We start from the raw sequence: 19,844 nt of genomic DNA, 5'->3' as shown, positions 1-19,844 counted from the left end.
TTAAAAACTAAAAGTACCACAATGATCTAACTGCAGTACAACATACCTTTTATGCACCTACACTCAATCTACAAACTCACTCCTCCTCCCAAACCATCAATCCCCTTTCGCCCTCTAGTACATTATCTCACCACACATACTTCCACTGTTTTCTGTGTCTCACCACTCCAGTGCCTTTCTCTCTGCTCCGATTTCCCACTGGACAATGACCGGGTCACTTTTGATAGTTCATTAAAAATACACTTCAAAAACTAGAAACAATTTGATAAATGATCCCATGTCACTTCACAGATGCAGAGGCGGAACGATTCCCAGTAGCTGGAGACAGATGGGCAACTAGGTACATAGTTGAGGATGAAGCCAAAGAGTGTAAATCAAATTGGGTACTCGTACATGCCAGGGAATCAGAGCCAGGAGTCGGTGCACAGGTAGTCCATGAGAGGGAAAGGCAGGAATGCAAGACATAAACCCAACAGTCTGACAGTGGACTGCCAGACTTCTATACCCCCAGAATGCAGGAGATTGGCTGTGAACATGTAGGGCCTGATTCATTAAGGAGAGCAAAGCAAAAAAAAAGGAGTAAATTTACTCCTGGACAAACCATGCTACAATGCAAGAGGTTCAAATTAGTTTATTGTTTTGCAGGTAAGGAAAATACTGGCTGCTTTTTCATGTAGCACACATTTATTTGATAGATTTATTTTTACATTGACATTTAAAGTTAATCTAGGACATGCCTTATCCCAACTATAAATCTGTCCCCACATTTTAAATTTATCTCCCCCTACAAGGCAACATGGTTTTGCCAAGATGCAAACTTATTCCTGTTTTTGCTTTCCTTTCCTCAATGAATCAGGCCCCTAGTGTACAGATGACTGAACTTCGCATGATCAGGCAAATTCATAAGGTGCAAGTTCCATAGTCTAGAAAAGAGGTGCTCAAAATCAGTCCTACAGAGATACCAATAGGTCATGTTTTCAGGATTTCTATAATCACTTACAGGTCCCACTTGTTTCTACAGACAGAAGCCCTAAAAACATGACCTGTTGATAGCTCTTGAGTACTGGGTTTGTGCACCTCTGGCCTAAAATGTGACTCGCCAATCTCTGCAAAACCACATGACCAGGGATCAAGTCCCGCAGAATATAACTACATTTTACTTTCTTTCCAGGGTTTGTGCTAGACTGGTAAATGTCAAGGAATCACATTTCTTAGCAAGTATTTACTGGATTTAACAGCACAAGAAACTAAGGGTACAGGAAACACAGACCCAGGCTGTAGCAGCAGATCATGACACCCCTATTTTCTGCTGATTTTCTGCTTACTGCTCTGTAAGTCAGGGTGCTAAACTTCCTCTCTATACTTCCCCGTTTGACCACATTTTATGCTGCAGTAGGTTTATGTAAAATAGCCACAACCTAGCAACATTGTGGTTGAAATATAATTCTCTGTCAAGCGTTTAAAATAAATGCATGATTACCACATTCCACGCCAGAATTCAAGATTTCTCCTGTGCTGCCCCCTTCCACTGGAATGACTTCCAATGCTCTATCCGACTGTCCCATAATCTGTGCTCCTTAAACGGGCACTTAAAACTCATCTATTCCTCAATGCCTGCCAGCCATCTACCTAAGCATCTCCATGCTTGGTCTCCTCACCTCTCTCCTCCCCTGTCCCTGTACGCGCTCCTCTTCCATGAGATCCGCTCCACTGACTCCCCATTGTGCCTGTATCTGTTTGCCCTCCCTTTAGTATGTAAGCTCTTGCGAGCAGGGTCCTCTTCCCTCCTATCTCTTTACCATTTTTTCTCCTCAAACTTCACTGTATTAGCTGTGTGGAGCTATTGGAATATTGGTTTTACTGGTTCATTGTTCTCTGCTGTATACCCTGTATGGTCAACTGTTTGTATTCTGTACGGTGCTGCGGAAACCTTGTGGCGCCATATAAAGGATAATAATAATTATAATTGCTGACTTGTTGGTGCTGACCATTATACTCTTTTCACAGCTCTGTCTAAGATATGGACTTTGTGATTCTAGGTCCGTAAAGCGAACATTGCAAATAACAAAAAATGACACGTGAAGAGGAACTACCGGACTGGCAGACTTCTCAAGATTTTTATGAAAAATATGAACCCAAAGAAATCTTGGGAAGGTAAATATCTATTTTAAATACTAGAGCAGGGGTTGGCAACCCTTTTCTGTCAGTGTGCCAGCTAAAACCTCGTCAAGCCCAGATGTGCCAATATATATATGTATATACACACAAAGGACAAATATTTTGTGTTACATAGGCTTCACTATGCAAAAGCCTCCTCTAGGGGTTCCCTCAAACAATAGCAGTATTATACCCAGAGGTACCCTCTGAAAAAAAAGCCCATACGATTTATTAAAGGAAAGTTTTGCTTACCCGCCAGCCTCAGGTTACAATTTTCAGGTTCAGTTATGTGGTGCTGGATGCGGTTTTGCTTTTGTTCCTTTACGTTGCTTCAGATCGGCAGCTATCAACGCTGCCTACCACATTCGAGGAGCAGAAGAAAAGGTGAGAAAAGTGGAGATGTGGAAGACAAGTTGGTAGAAGGTGTTGTGCAATAGGACTGTGGATTGTGGGGGCACATAGGAAAAAAGGGGAAACAAATGGGATGGGGGGGACAAGGGAGGCATGCACACAAAGAGGGAGAGAGAAAGGAACAGGCAGCCACAATGTAAGACAGGTACACACAAACAGTTTGGGCACACATGGGCAGGGAGGACAAAGGCACATATGGTGCAGGGGAGACAGAGGCACATATGGTGCAGGGGGGACACAGGCACGCATGGGGCAGGGAGGCCACAGGCACACATGGGGCAGGGAGGACACAGGCACATATGGGGCAGGGAGGACAGAGGCACACATGGGTCAGGAGGGACAGAGGCACACATGGGGCAGCGGGGACAGAGGCACACATTGGTCAGGAGGGACACAGGCACACATGGATCAGGAGGGACAGAGGCACACATGGGGCAGCAGGGACAGAGGCACATATTGGCTGGGGAGACAGAGGCACATATGGGCAGGGGGACACAGGCACACATGGGTCAGGAGGGACAGAGGCACTCATGGGGCAGAGACATGCAAGTGGGGGCAGAGGCACACATTGGGAGGAAAAAATGGAGGCAGGAAAAGGCAGGGTTGTAATGCAGATGGGAGATCTAACTTACTTCAGGCTCCGCTTTTACACTGCACCGTGAGAGAGGCACTCAATGATAATGAGTCAGAAGGGAGGCGAAGAGGGGAGGTAGAAGCAGGCGGCTGTAAGTAGAGAATGTAGCGCTGCGGTACCTGTATAAATGACCGCACGCGCTCTACAGTTCAAATGGAAACTACCTGTTCCCCAGAGACACCAGCGGCGGAAGCTTGGAGCTCCCGCAAACAGCGTTCCCCCTTGATGTCAGGACGTGACCCGCGGGGCGGCGTGCCAGTGAAAACGGCTCCGCGTGCCACGTCTGGCACGCGTGCCGGGGGTTGCCGACCCCTGTACTAGAGTATGACACTGGTTGTATCTTGTGCAGTGTTGAAAGACTGTATTGAAACATCATAAATATATATATATATATATATTTTTTTATATAACAATATTTTAGAAATCATGAAGAAAATCACCTTTGTTCTTTTTATAGGTAGAAAGAAGTTTTTAATAAAATAGATGTCTACACATGCACATGCTCTATAAGTATACAATAATGCTTAAATACATCAGTATTCACCTCTTTGGCATTTTATACAATTTATTTTCTTTCTTCATGAAACCAAATGGATTTTTTTTCTGGGATTTTTATCACTGATTAACACTAAATACTCTTGAATGGCAAATAATTTAAATGCAAAAAAGTTAATAATTGATTACATACTGTAAGTGTTCACCACTTTTGCTAGAATGCACCTTAATAAACCCTGGCACAAGCAGAAGTCACATCATTATTTTATTGGAATCCACCGCTGTACAATTACAGTGTTTCAAAATGATTTAAAAATTAAATACATTGATCTGTGAGAGGTCCCACATTTGGTTACTGTATTTCCAAAGAAGAGATTCATAATGAGTAAATAGTATTGAAAGTAAATCACAAAAAAGTATATTGGAAAGCACCAATCGGGGGCGTATATATGAAGACTTCAAAATCTTTTACTATCTTCTGAAATACTGTCAAGTCCTTTATAGAAAAAAATGGGGAGAATAACTTAGAATAACTCCAATTTGTCTAGAAAAAGCTGTCCTCCAAATTTGGGCATCCATGTGAGAAGGGCACTTGTCAGAAGAACTGTCAGAACACATGTTGAAGACTCACATACCAAGTCCAGCAAGGGTTATAGTCTGATAAGACCAACATTGAACTTTTTGTTCTCAACACTAGGCATGTTTGGCACAAGTCTAAAACCGTGCATCATCCCAAGAAAACTATCCTAACATGATATGTGGTGGCAGGAACACAATGCTATAGAGGAAAACCTGTTGTACCACATTGGAGCAGCTAAACTACTAAAAAAAAACTGCAGTGGTCTAGTAAAAGTCCAGACCCTAAACCCATTGATATGTGGGATGAGTTGAAAACTGCTGTTCACCAGAAGTCCATATTTAACCAGATGGAACTTAAGCAGTATTGCAAAGAAAATGTCAGTATCCAGATGTGTAATATTGGTAGAGACCCACTGAAACAGATTCACAGCTGTAATTGGTAAAGATGCTTATACCAAGTTTTAAATCATGTGAGTTGGGCTGTTACACACTACAAATAATTTCTTGCGATGCGAAATCGTTAACGATTTTACCAACGACTGAAAGTCCCGATCAGCATGCCGATTCATCCGTACACACTTACATGATTTGCTCTTTATCGGTCATAACCATCTGCTGAAAAGATTGTGGCTCTGATATCTGCCTACACCGCTGGCCATGAGGGCAAACACACTGCAGAATTGGCACGACATTGTTTCATCGTTTATAGAGATTTTTAGTCCATTTATTAAATCAAATGAAATAAATCCATGTGCTTTGGTACTATAAAACATGACCGTGGGAGCGTACACACTAATGCGATACCCAATGGTAGTTTATTGTGTGATTGGCATGGTAATTGGGTGAAAAACCTGTAGTCTTTCTAAAACCTGTAATCTTTCTAAAACAGAGTTAATATTATTGCCACCCACCAACAAGAGCATACCTGACATTTCTATCTCTGTTGATAACATGACCTTAAACCCCACCTCTCAAGCTCGCTGCCTAGGTGTGATCTTTGACTCAGAACTATCCTTTGTTTCTCACATCGACTCTATACCTAAATCATGTTATATACAGTCAAGTCCATAAATATTGGGACATCGACACAATTCTCATATCTTGGGCTCTATTCACCACCACAATGGATTTGAAATGAAACAAACAACTGCAGACTTTCAGCTTTAATTTGAGGGTATTTAAATCCAAATCAGGTGAATGGTGTAGGAATTACAACAGTTTCTATATGTGCCTCCCACTTTTTAAGGGACAAAAAGTAATGGGACAATCGACTCAAAAGCTATTTCATGGACATGTGTGGGCTATTGCCTCGATATTTCATCATCAATTAAGCGGGTAAAAGGTCTGGAGGTGATTCTAGGTGTGACATTTGCATTTGAAATCTGTTGCTGTCGACTCTCAATATATAGATCCAAAGAGCTATCACTATCAGTGAAGCAAGCCATTATTAGGCTCAAAAATCAAAACAAACCCATCAGAGAGATAGCAAAAACATTAGGTGTGGCCAAATCAACTGTTTGGAACATTCTTAAAAAGAAAGAACGCAACTGTGGAGGATGACAGAAGATTTTTTTCCCTTGTGAAGAAAAACCCCTTCACAACAGTTGGCCAAATCGAGAACACTCTCCAGGAGGTAGGTGTATATGTGTCAAAGTCAACAATCAAGAGAAAACTTCACAAGAGTGAATATAGAGGGTTCACCACAAGATGTAAACCATTTGTGAGCCACAAAAATAGGAAGACCAAATTAGAGTTTGGCAAACAACATCTAAAAAAGACATTACAGTTCTGGAACAACATCCTATGGACAGATGAGACAAAGATCAACTTGTACCAGAGTGATGGGAAGAGAAGAGTATGAAGAAGGAAAAGAACTGCTCATGATCCAAAACATACCACCTCATCGGTGAAGCATGGTGGTAGTAGTGTCATGGCGTGGGGATGTATGGCTGCCAATGGAACTGGTTCCCTTTATTGATGATGTGTCTGCTGACAAAAGCAGCAGGATGAATTCTGAAGTGTTTTTCGGGCAGTATTATCTGCTCATATTCAGTCAAATGCTTCAGAACTCATTGGACGGCGCTTCACAGTGCAGATGGACAATGACCCGAAGCATACTGCAAAAGCAACCAAAGAGGTTTTTTTTATGGCTAACAAGTAGAATGTTATGCAATGGCCAAGTCAATCATCTGACCTGAATCCGATTGAACATGCATCATCATCATCAACATTTATTCATATAGTGCCAGCAGATTCCGTAGCGCTTTACAATTTGGAACAAACATTAATAAGACAATACTGGGTAATACATACAGACAGAGAGGTAAGAGAACCCTGCTCACAAGCTTACAATGCATTTCACTTGATGAAGACAAAACTGAAAGGAAAATGCCCCAAGAACAAGCAGGAACTGAAGACATTTGCAGTAGAGGCCTGGCAGAGCATCACCAGGGATGAAACCCAGCATCTGATGATGTCTATGCATTCCAGACTTCAGGCTGTAATTGACTGCAAAGGATTTGCAACAAAGTATTAAAAAGTGAAAGTTTGATGTAGGATTGTTTAGTTTGTCCCATTATTTTTGGTCCCTTAAAAAGTAGGAGGCACATATAGAAATCGTTGTAATTCCTACACTGTTCACCTGATTTGGATGTAAATACCCTCAAATTAAAGCTGAAAGTCTGCAGTTAAAGCACATCTTGTTAGTTTCATTTCAAATCCATTGTGGTGGTGTATAGAGTCTAAAATATGAGAATTGTGTCGATGTCCCAATATTTATGGACTTGACTGTACATCTAAAAAACATTTGCAGAATACGCACATATCTTACACAAGACACTGCAAAAACCTTAATTCATGCACTTATCATTCCCCAAAACAGACTCAAACCTCTACAATCTATTTTGCACTCAGCGGCAAGATTGATTTTCCATGCAAATTGTTATTCCTCTGCTGAATCACTCTGTATGTTTCTATACTGGTTGCCTGTTTTTTACTGAATCCAATATAAAATACTTTTACTAACCTACAAGGCCATCAACAAAGCTGCACCTACATACATCTCCTCTCTTGTCTCAAAATATCTCCCAACTCGCCAACTCCGTTCTGCACAAGATCTGCGTGTCTCATCCACCCTCATTACATCATCCCATTCCCGGTTACAGGACTTTTTTCGGGCTGCACCCATTAGATGAAATTCTCTCCCTCGCACAATAAAATTCTCCTCTGGTCTACAAACTTTCAAGCGTTCTCTGAAAACCCACCTCTTCAGACAAGCTTATAATATTCCTCAACCACCCTCTTAACCTCACTAGATTACCCTATTACCAACCATTACACAATTTCACACAAGACAACTACCCCCTGACCGACATTGTTGTGTGAAGGGATCATTTAGCTTACAAATCACTTTTACCTTTGTAGTCTGGCTGGACTGAAATGCAAAATGTAGACTTAACCTCATGTATCAAACTCCCATTGCCCCATAGATTGTAGGCTTATGAGCAGGGCCTTCTCACCTCTTTGTCTGTTTTAACCAGTTTGTTTCTTACTGTATTTGTCCCCAATTGTAAAGCGCTACGGAATATGTTGGCGCTATATAAATAAATGATGATGATAGTGTGTATCCAGCCTTAGTGGGTGAATACATATGTATTCAATTATTATCTGTGTCTATTTGTAATTCATTTAGAATGCGCATTAGTAGGTGACCTGTTCTAAACATAAAGTAAGTAGGAGTATATGGGTGGAAATGTCTGTTCTTACCAGCAGGGTATCCCATCTGAATTTCCATTAGAAATTTATAAATAACACCTACCTAAACCTATTAGCCCAACTGATGAGGGACTTTAAAGCGGATGAGGAGTGTTATGACCTCACACATAATCCCAATGATGGTGTTTTATTGGGACAGCATGTTAGAAGCAATCAAGTGGCCCATTCCAAGCTAGACACTGGCAGAGGCAGGCTGGCATGGGGGGCAGGGGAGCATCTGTCCCCCAGGCTGGTCCCATAGTGGGCTACCTTGGGCTGGGTCACCGAGCTACCTGCATTTTTTTTTTTCATTTAAAATAGGCTACTAAATTTAGTCTTGGCCCCCCGGGCTAAAGCTTGCCAACCCTCCCCTGATGTGACTGCACGCTACACAAAGCAAGAGATGAGAAAAAAATCAAAGGAGCCAAAAGGGATGAAGAGAAGAGTGAAATAGACAATCTTAAATAATTTAGAACTAGTATATTTGGGCTCATTGCAAGAAGCATATTATGTTGTGCTTTACATTACCCTTGAGACCCGTTGTTGATGTCCAGTTCAGTTTTCACCTGTGCAAGACATACAGAGTGGGGCAGCTGATACAACATCAGTTTTAGCGGATTATGACAGGTGGGGGCACTTTCTTTGTTTGGGGCCCCCTGATTTTCAGATATTCAAAATATTTACTAAGAGCCACTTCTGTTGGGTCATCAAACAATAACACATTAATACTTGGGTTGCAAAAAAAATAAAGCACCAGCATTGACCTAGGCCTGTTATTATTTGTTAGATATTATGGGATAGGAAACTCACCGTCTATATATTGGGTTCCTGTCACACTACCGTGGATAGGCTCTATGAATGTGCCACCACTCTAAGGTATATAAATGTAAGCTCAGCATGATGAAATACATTGATTGTGAAACAGCTAGAAGTCAGAATGTTTGAACTCTTGTGTACAGTTGGAATAGGTTCAATGTGTGAAATCAAGCTTGAATCAAGATGTATTTATACACTGTGCAAAAATTGTGGGGTCAGATAAATTATAATAATTGAGGTGCTGGCTATAATATGTTTAACCAACACATTTTGTTAATATCTTGTGGCTCATGTAGAGTTGTATACATTTGTGCCCTGACCGTACACAGGAAAGGTCACGCGTAAGGAAAAGTGTATTTATATGCATACGTTCATCCGGACACATCTCAAAATACATCCAACTAAACAACAGTGGTAGTTAATAAGTGCGAAAATTGCATTTGCAATATAAAATGTAACAAAATACAAATGCAAATTACATTAAACAAATACAATCATCTGTTGTTTTCCCCTTTAATACCTAATGCAAGCAGACAACCATGACTTATAATATAGATGCCTCACTAATAATTGAGACATTATCAGCTGGAGGGGTCAATACACAAGATGTCAATCAGAAGCTGCAAGATAGTGTTGCTGACAGTCATTGGCATCATTACGTTTTGTTGCAGCAGCTCTCCAACACCCATAAGAGATACTCCTCCTAATAGACGTCCGCATGTACTCTGCCTTCTCCAGTGGTAAGGAGTCATAACTGTATGATGTGCAGAAATCTAGATACTGACGTATGAATATGTTTTTTTGGTGCATGTACGCCGTACTAAAGTGTGTATATTACACAAATAAAACAGACGTATGGCCAACTCTACATTACATCCACCCTTTCTGCACATAAAGCTCAGTATCTTGCTCACAATTAAACATTTTGTGTACAATTCTAATAAGGAAGAGTTTTTAACAAAACATATTTCTTGCACAAGACTAATATTGTATTGTGCTGTTAAATATTGAAAAACTACATTTAATTTCAGCTTTTAAATAAATTAATGAGTGCAATCAATTTTGACTTATATGTATCTTTAGAATACACCTTTTAAGAGTTGTACCTCTGTACGCACCATAGGCCTAGTGAAAGTAAACCTGTTGATGATGATTACTGTCACATATAAGCTCTAACTTCATTTGTGCGCTATATTTAAAGTTGTACTTATAAGATATGTGTCTAAACATATTTTGTGACATTATTATTATGCATCTATTTTGTGCATTTTAGTGATCAACTGTATATCAGGCACTTTTTAATAGGCATCATGCTCAAACGCATGCTATCTATCCAGCCCCTCCGATGAGAACCATGTCTAAGAAATTAGCAATAGTTTGTGTGATTTACTAAACTGCCTCTTGCTTGCATCATTTCTATGGATCCAAGGTCACCAATTCAGCATTGTGTTTTGTAATCTGCCCATTTGATGAAATGCAGTTTAATATATGTGCTTGTTCCTATGATAAATTACACTGTTAGAAAACTGCACAAACAGACATATTATGGTTTGGAAAAACACACTGTGATAAATCTTCCCTTCAGTGAGAAACAACTTAAGTTTATCTAATTTAAATGTATCCAATTTATCTAATCAAAGCTTCAAAGTTACTTCAGAGCTTTTCATACATACATTCCTAGCTCAGAAATTGAGATTATTTTAAAATGCTTTAAAGAAACCAGCTAAAGTAAAACAAAAAACAACCAGGCAGAGATTTGTAGGCAAATCAGCAGGGTAGTTAGAGATATGAAGAACAAAAAAACATGTTATCAACATAAAGAACATGGCTGCTAGATTAGAAGATAGTTTTCTAGTTAAAGAAACAGTGCAAACAAAGATTATTGCTCATTAAACAATCACTGCTAAATCCCCCAATCCTCAGACCTTACTCCCAGTGACCACCTGTGAGGTGACATGGACAGAAAGGACTCATCTGTGTTACAAAGAGACTGAACTTTTTGGTGACATCTGAGACCAAACCACATATATCACAGAAACCAGCAAGTATAATCAATTAACAGCCGGTATGAAAGGCAAAAATGGATCAACCAAATACTAATACTTAGTTATTATCAGCTTATTTCTTCATTATTGTCTGTTGTCCCAATGTTAGTTTTGTGTAAAAATTGGTGATCCTTTGGTAAAAGCAACTGATTCTTTTTAAGCTCCTAAATATGTTGATAAAAAAAGTTAAAATATCCATAAGTGCTCAAAACTGTAACACAACATGCTGAGTAAAATATTATAAACACCTAATTTGTTATAGTAACACCACCCTCCCCCATCAAATTATTTGCCACAGTTTTTACATTATTGAGTAACTATTCATGCTTCCTAATTAGGAGAGTAACTAGAGATAGGCATGGTATACAGTTTGGGAAAAGTTAATAAATAATCTGTTCTTTGTATTGCCAATTTGTGTGCTTCCTGCAGAGGAGTTAGCAGTGTGGTGCGGAGATGCATCCACAAGCCCACCAGAGATGACTTTGCTGTCAAGATTATTGACATCACTGGTGATCACTTGACGCAACAGGAAATCGAGGAGCTACGAGACGCTACTGTCAAAGAGATTGACATCTTGAAGAAGGTTTCTGGACACGGGAATGTCAGTGAGTAATATTTCCCTTTTTTAATCATGGTAAAAGAATTTGTACATGAAAATCCACAATGTAACACAACTACCCCATTTGCTCTATTGTAATATCACTGTCCCTATGTTAGCATTTATTTACACACATGCATCATCATCATCATCTATTTATATAGCGCTACTAATTCCACAGCGCTGTACAGAGAACTCATTCATATCAGTCCCTGCCCCATAGGAGCTTACACTCTAAATTCCCTAACATACACACACACACACACACACACACAGACAGACAGAGAGAGACTAGGGTCAATTTGATGGATGCATTAATGATGCTATCAAAAGCTGGAAGAAATGAATGAATGAATAAAAACTAAAACAATGGTTTTCTCAGTTCTCTTATCCACTCTTACAGTGCAGGTTTTATTCATACAATTAACTATTGGGGATGATTGAGCTCCCGCTTAGTAAAGAACTGAGTTAAGTTGAAACTGGACTTGCTAACTGGTTGTCTCTACTGCAAAACAAAATAATCAGTTGTTTGTTTGGTTTTCTACTTTAGTAGATTGTTTGCTTGTTATAATAATGTGCAAACAGTTATTATTTTCCTTTAGTGAGTGATTGGGTTGTTATTTTGAGTGTGAAGTTTATTCCATGATTATTTGATACAGTTGAGTAATGCTTTAAATTTGTTAATACGTTCTATTATAAAAAAGACTCTCACTGCATAATTTATAGTAGAAGGATAGTAGATTCTTTGTAGCCAACCTAATGATTATGTTAGTGGTTTACCTGTTTGGATACACTTCAATCCCTACAGAGAAGAAGCCATTGGTCCACATCTTGCACTGATGAGTTTTAACAAGGATAAAATAATTGTCCACTAGTTAAACGCGTGCCTTTACATCAATGGCAGTATCTGTGCTAGTAAAGGAGCTATCAGCACGTCTCTAAATACAGACAATTCTTTCCTTCTGGGAATAATGCTAAACGTTTTAAAGAGGCATATTGTTAGCTCAAGGCTCTCACTGTATTATTTGTAGTGAAGAGTTATTAGGCTCCATGTACCTTACCTCACTACAACCCTGATAGGGGCATTGTTCAGTTTGTGGTTCATCAAGACATATGAGGGTGCATTTTCTTTGTGAGGAGATCCAGACAAGTGGGTTATTCCAAGAAATTGTTCCAAGAAATAAGCAGTATTTTATGTAGGTTTCTTGTCTGTGGATAGATTCTAGCGAACGCAATTATATATTTGCTGATTTAAAGGCCCTCTAGTACACTTTCTAATGTTTTAAAAAAGTTACCTGTCCTTTGCAAGTCTTATCCAATATACTGTTACATGTAAGTTATATAAATAAAAGGGCATCAAAAACACCTGTCTTGCTCACTACACTAACAAATGATTGTTAGATGTATCCCTTATAATTATTTACTTTAGGGCATAACACAAGTCATTTATCTAATGACTCAGTAAGGGACTATGTAACTCTATCGGGGGAGACAGGAGTACAGCAACTGGTTGTTATACCCAAAGTAAACTCTCAGTCTTGTGCAGAGGTTTTCATAAACTTTGCTGTGAAGCAAAATAAACAGGGGAACCTACTGGTCTATGGCTGTACATAGAGCACCTTCAACCTAAACTACAGGTTTCCTTATTTAAAAGTTATTAATAAGCTATAGAGATTTTTAGATCTGCAAATATTGACAGAAATAGATTTTTGAGATTGAAAATCTACAGGGGGCAAAGGAAAACATGACAATTGTGACTTAATTGTCCTTTGATGTCACAAAATCGTTAACCAAATTTGACCATAATTGTGGAATATTGTGTGTTTATGGTATAAAATGTGCAAATATGTATAATAGATATAAAAAAAACTATTTAGTATTCCCTAGCTTGACCCTATTTTCCACAATCACAACTCTATAACCTTTTATTTATTTTTTAGGTCTGTTAATTAACGGTATCAAAAATGTGGTGAAAGCAACAGGAAAATATAGTGAGCAAACATATGGAATTAAGGATATATACGGGTTGATTTACTAACCTGTGTTTTGTTTAAATTGCATCTTGCTCCCCTTCGATCTGTACTTAACGCAGCTGCTAGGCTTATCTTTCTTTCTCGACGTTCCTCGTCTGTTTCCCCCCTCTACCAATCCCTTCACTGGCTCCCCTTCCCCTACAGAATCCTCTTCAAGCTCCTCACTCTTACATACAAGGCCCTCGCCAACTCCACTGCACCCTACATCTCCACCCTCCTCTCTATTCACGCTCCATCCCGCCCCCTCCGATCTGCCAATGACCCTCGCCTCTCTTCCCCCCTGATCACCTCCTCCCATGCGCGTATTTAAGACTTCGCCCGCGCTGCCCCCCTCTACTGTAACAAGCTCCCTCCCTCCATCAGAACTTCCCCTAATCTGTCCAGTTTCAAACGGGCTTTAAAAACCCACCTTTTTCTTAAAGCCTTCCAGTCTCCCACTTAACTTCCTACCTTTTCTTCTGCCTCTTCATTCCCCTTCCCTTATCCTTATCCTCCGTTCTTCCTTTTCTCCCTCTCTCCCCCGAGTCTCTCTGTCTGTCTACCCCACCCCTTAGATTGTACGCTCCTTTGAGCAGGGTCATCGCTCCTCCTGTCTTCACCACTTTTAACTCTGCTCTCCAGCTACCTAGCCCTCCTCCTCGAGGACCCTCTTCCCCCGTCCCCTCTTGCTCCCTCCTCTCTCCTCTGGGGGTTTCCCTGTCATCCGTGCCCTCCCTACTGGGCTCCGTCGTATGCGGACCTTCCCCTCTCCCCTCCCCCCCGCCCCTAGCTGTGCTTTGAGCTCACTGAGTTACTGTGCTTATTGTTTACTGTACTGTGCTGTCTCACCTCGTATTGTAATTTTGTTTGTCCCTGTACGGCGCTACGGACACCTAGTGGCGCCCTATAAATAAAAATTAATAATAATAATAAAAATAATAATAATAATAATCTTTTCTGGTGTTTTTATGTGTGGTTTGTAGAATTAGCGATTTACTGAGGGCAAACCGCACATAAAAGTGTGTGGTTTTAAACAGCAAGATTTAAAGTCGTCATCTTGATTTATACATGGGAGGCATACAAACCATATATTAAATGGCAGTTTGTCAAATCACTTTTTTAGTAATAAAAAAATAGACAAGTTTCAGACAGGTGAGATAGCTCACACAGCATGCGGAGGATAGTAAATCTTGTGTTTTTGAATGAAAACCGCATTCAATGTGTGATGGTTTATAAACCACAAAAAAACTACCCCTTAGTATATCTACCCCATACAAGGGCAAACGCAGGATTTCAAGAAGGGGGTTTCCAAAAACTCCTACTTATGGAGTACGGGCCATATTGATAAATAGGTGTCTGTAATATAGTTTAAAGCTTAATAATAAGCTTAATTAATCTCAGCAGAAATCCTGTTGTCCGTGTTGTGGGGGTATAAGGGGTGCCATCTCTACTGTGTTATGCTCAGGCTGCGTCATGTCACGGGGATGAAATCATACATGCGCCCCTTTCTTTCTCACTGAACTCTCCACGGCCGCAGACAGCTTCAGTATACCGCACAGTTGCTTCAGCATACCGCGCAGTTGCTTCAGCATACCGCACAGGATGTTTTGATTTGAGTGCAAGGGGATGGGCAACAGAAAAATACCCCGAAGTGCACACCTGGCACACAGATGTAATGAGAGGGCAAAAGGAGGCAGTCATACACTCAAAGGGGAGGCAAATAAAGGGGCAGACATCCACAATGTAGCTAGAGACAGACAATCACAAGGAGAAGGGGGGGGGGGGCAGAGAAACACACCTAGAAAGTCACAGGCACATTAATGGGAATACAGAGATGGACATAAACACAAGGGGAGAGAGTATGCACACATACACAAAGGGGGGCACACATGGGGATACAGAGGGAGCTAAAGAGGGGTACACATGACACCACAGAGATAGAGGAAGCTGATAGAGACAGACACACAGTAGACACAAACATGGGGGGAGACAGAAGTCAGGAGTGGGCTGGGAAAAATTGTAGGTGAAGACAGTTGGCTGCTCCTCTGAGTAAAGGATATGCTGTGTTTAATAGCATACATAGACCATAGTATTGAGGAAGGGCATCCCCTTCCGTTCTATCATTATCCTTTATCTTCATCTAACTCTCTTTACCCCCCACCCCTCTCATTAAGTTATCCCTCTATCCATTCCTCTGTCTCTTCTCTTACTTAATATACTTTCACTTTCCTCTTGCAATTTTCAGTAGTGCAGTGTGGGAGCCACAATCTCCTTCCTCTGTTCCTGCAGGGCTGTCAGTAGGGTCCTTCCACTGCAACAATAAGCTGCACAGACCCTACAGTCACACAGTAAGAAGAAAGAACGGATTCCTGGTCCGCCCACTTTTTTTTAAAGAAGAAAAAAAAATGCAGCTTTCCGGCAGCCCCATGGGTGATTCTAACACAGTGACAGGGGGGTTTCTGGGCAACTAGAACCCCCCACCCCCCTAAGTGCACACATGCCATATTACATTCAAAGTAAATCCTGAAGATAAATACCTTGCAATAAAAAGTAAATGGCACAAGAGTAAGAGCCCATAAGTAAAACAGGACAATCAATGCAAGAAACGGTAAACAATAAAATAATGTGGTGGTGGTGGAGGGGGTGGAGATGGTTAGAGAATGAGCGTACAGGGAGAGAGGAGGAGGAAGCCAAAGAAAGGTGGGTGGGACATCCATTCAGAGGCTGAAGTGAGAGGGGTACTCCTAGGGAGAAATGCAAATCAGAAGTTAAGCATAGTGTGATTATGGAAAGAAACCCAGATTATCCAAGTTTTGTAAAGAGGAAGATGAGTCTCTCAAAATACTGGTCATGTATTCCATTTGGTATGTGTGACAATTTTGATTGATAGAGAAGGGATGATTTTCCAAGCCACAACAGTCAGGCACATTCTCAGCTCAATTACATGTCTAATGAGCTGGTTTTGGTATTTAGAAACCTCTAAAATGGGAAGAGACAGTAAAATGTATTTTGTATAAAATAGAATCAGAACCTGTGACTGAAAAAATGAAGGGTTTTATCTGCGAGCATAGGGGCTGTAGTTTAGGATAGCTCCACCAGATATGCAGGAAGGACCCTTCCTAAACACGCTTCCTACAGCAGTGATCAGAAACATTTATGGAGGATTTCATTACCCCTTCCCAAATATCAGTCCATTCTCCTGAATCGAGTTCCTTCCCAAAATACGCTCGACGATATTAGCATTCTATTGTATAGAGTTGAAGATGAGTGGTTGCTGAGATAGACAATCTCTGCAGGATTGATAGAAGTGCTAATCTTCAAGTATTGGTGAAACTGCCCCATTGAGGTCCCATATTATTCTTGAAGTTCTGAAAAAGATGGAAAGGACCCCAAGTTCGTAAGGTTGCTTAAACTTTAAGTCTAACTTTCATATTTGACCCCACAAAGGTATAAGGGTGTGGGGAGATATTCTATATCAACCCACACCTCCATATCAATCCAGGGTGGACTGCCATTGTGCACACTGGGCCATATAGGCTGCATAGTAATACTTAAGTATTAATAATGAATACATAGTGATACTCCACAACGCTATTTCAAATATGTTTAATATGCATATAACCATAAGTAACCATAAGTGTATTAGAAGTGCCCAGGGATTTCCATGACAATATAAAGTATATATGGGCAGCATGGGGGCTGTTACGAGCCGCCGCGGCTCGTCTCCTGGTTCTGCTAGCGTCCCGGCCGTCACCTTCACGACCGGGACGTCACCTCCGCTTCCTGGTCGGCCGTTGCCAAGGCAACGGTCCGACGCTGATAATCTAGCGCTGCGTCCCGGCGGTACTAGTGGCCGGGCGCATGCGCGTAATTTAACACAGCCTGTGGGCTGATTAATGTAATTATCATGGGGGCTGTGTGAGACTCAGAGCTAGGCTCTGATTGGTGGCTTGTGGTATTTAGGGCAGTGAGGTCTGCAGCCTCACTGCCGGTTATAGCGTTCTGTCCTCAGTACTGCTGCCTGCTTGTGCTATCCATTTTGGTTCCTGCTACCTTGGATTTGACTACCCGTGTTTTGACCCCTGCTTGTTATTGGACCTGTGACCCTTCTCTTCTGACCTTGACCTTTTGCCTGGAATTCGGATTTTGCTTCTCTGCCTGTGAGTTTGACCCTTCGCTTGCCCTTGGATATTGCATCTGTGCCTGTGACCTTTTGACCTAGGATTCTTCTTATACTACAGTCCACCAATCACTCCACTCCTGGGAACTCCTTTAAGTCAGTATACGTTACTCGACCCTCGGTCGGCCCGCAGCCCAGTCTGTCCCCACCACTAGGGGCTCCAGCGAACACCTGTCCTTCTGAGTAGTTCCCGAGTTTCACTGTACTGACTTGGGAGTTCCTAACAGGGGCTAAGTGGTTAGCACTTTTGCCTCACAGTGCTGGGGTCATGAACATTGTGTGTGTGTGTGTGTGTGTGTGTGTGTGTGTGTGTGTGTGTGTGTGTGTGTGTGTGTGTGTGTGTGTGTGTTGTAAGCTCCAATGGAGCAGGGACTGATGTGAATGAATTCTCTGTACAGCGCTGCGGAATCAGTGGCGCTATATATAAATAAATGGTGTTGATATATAGATCACATGCTTCTAAAGTGGTTTCTAATATTCTTATATTGCATAGTGCGGGGGTATATTATAACACTCGTATAAATACATGCACACAAATATACATATTTACCTAGTGTGGCAGCAGGGGTGAACACTTCTCTTTCTGGTTCAGTCCCGAGCTCCAAATTCAGCAAAACATGTTTTTCATTATTTGCAGTCAGACTCGCTAATAGGTAAACTGAGAGATATGGTCTACTCTACACACAATATGAAAAGTCACGATATTGCAAAATCCTGCATTATGAATAGAACGTATCACTCAACTTCACTATTGACGCCTCCAGCTGTAAGTGACTGAAAGCATGTCAGACAGGAGGGTGCCGATGGTTGTAAAATATACTTTTATAAATTTTATTAATTTCTTATACATATATTTTTATATATTGTAAGGGATTGTCAGTTTTCATGCTTGTTTTGATTTGACATGTGTGTTCAGCAAGCCTTATGTCTCCAATATAGAGTCTGGGATGGGGGCAGAGCTGTTGGTTATGTGGCAGGGAAATGGGCTTAAATTAGGAGTCAAGTTAGAGCCTGCAGCTCTGGTAAAAAAACATGTTACTAATTATGGCCACTGCTTTCAGCCTGTGGTAAAGACAGAGGTCTTGTGAGCAGGGCCGTCTTAACAACATTATAGACCCCCGGGCGAAGCAGTGCACTAAGGCCCTACCTACACAGCCACTCACCCACTTATATACAATTAGTATGTGTACGTTGTTTACGTCAAGGTCAAAATATGTATTCTGAACAGCAACATCGGATGTACAGATAACAGCTGATACTTAGGTGATTAGTCCACCTAAACGTTTTAACAAAGAGGGTTTGAAGGTTCTGAATAAATCTCCCGAAATGATACACTAAAAAGTTAGCAAGCCTATAGGGCCCCTATGCTCATGGGGTCCCTGGTCAACTGCCTAGCATGCCCATGCATTAAGAAAGCCCTGCCTGTAAGAGACAACCTGACCAAAGCCCTGTGCAGAGTGAGTTTGTGTTTTGTACCATGTGGACTAGGTACAAAGTCTTTCCACTTTAAGTTAGGGGCTACAGACAGCTATATTATAAAGTGCAAGTCTAGCAATACTTATTAGTATAATTTGTTATTATCTTGTCGTGCATCTGCAAAATAAAACCAGTTCCTAGTGATTACACTGAAATTTCTGAACTGTGTATATTTACTTATGTGCTAACTCCGGGAAAAGGCAAATACCCAAGTATGTATAGATATTTGTTCAACAGCTATTTCGTATTTTAGGATTAGTGGCACTTTAAAGTTTACTTGCCAGCACAAAGCACACATATCTTTGTATAAAGGGATCTGAATACCCTTCCTGGTATCTTGAAAATAATCTGCACTTAGTTCTATAGTCTATTTTAGCCTGTATGGAAAGACTTCGCCCCCCTTCCTCCCTCCTAACTGCAACAATAATTATGTGTTTCTCCTTTCCAGATTCAGGAACGTTCTGGATAACAGGGTCCAGATAACAGGCCCCATACCTGTATATGTGGAATAATAATGCACCGCGTACAAGTGTTCACAACATCTAGTGATAACTTTACTCTACATGTGTATTTCAAGCAGTACCATTTTATATGCTATAGATTATAAAGATATTTCATATTATCTTGGTGTTCCTTCTTTTATGAAGTCACAGAACTTATAATTTACATTATCCTCATATTGTATAAT

At 40.8% G+C, this 19,844-nt stretch overlaps 1 protein-coding gene across 2 annotated transcripts in view; it reads left to right on the top strand.

Moving 5' to 3' along the window:
* PHKG1 (phosphorylase kinase catalytic subunit gamma 1) overlaps window positions 1-19,844 on the top strand; it is a 54,224-nt gene that overhangs the window by 22,639 nt on the left and 11,741 nt on the right. For both annotated transcript variants that reach the window (XM_075195018.1, XM_075195019.1), the window contains 2 exons: window positions 2,040-2,154; window positions 11,320-11,495. In XM_075195018.1, the coding sequence (XP_075051119.1) occupies window positions 2,072-2,154; window positions 11,320-11,495 (259 nt within the window). In that variant the 5' untranslated portion in view covers window positions 2,040-2,071. The remainder of the gene's footprint in view (window positions 1-2,039; window positions 2,155-11,319; window positions 11,496-19,844) is intronic.

The sequence above is a fragment of the Mixophyes fleayi genome, chromosome 2, assembly GCF_038048845.1.
Source record: "Mixophyes fleayi isolate aMixFle1 chromosome 2, aMixFle1.hap1, whole genome shotgun sequence".
NCBI classification, from domain to species: Eukaryota; Metazoa; Chordata; class Amphibia; order Anura; family Limnodynastidae; genus Mixophyes; species Mixophyes fleayi.
The sequence above is the reverse complement of the archived record's forward strand: the minus strand, read 5'-3'. Positions and strand labels throughout refer to the sequence as shown.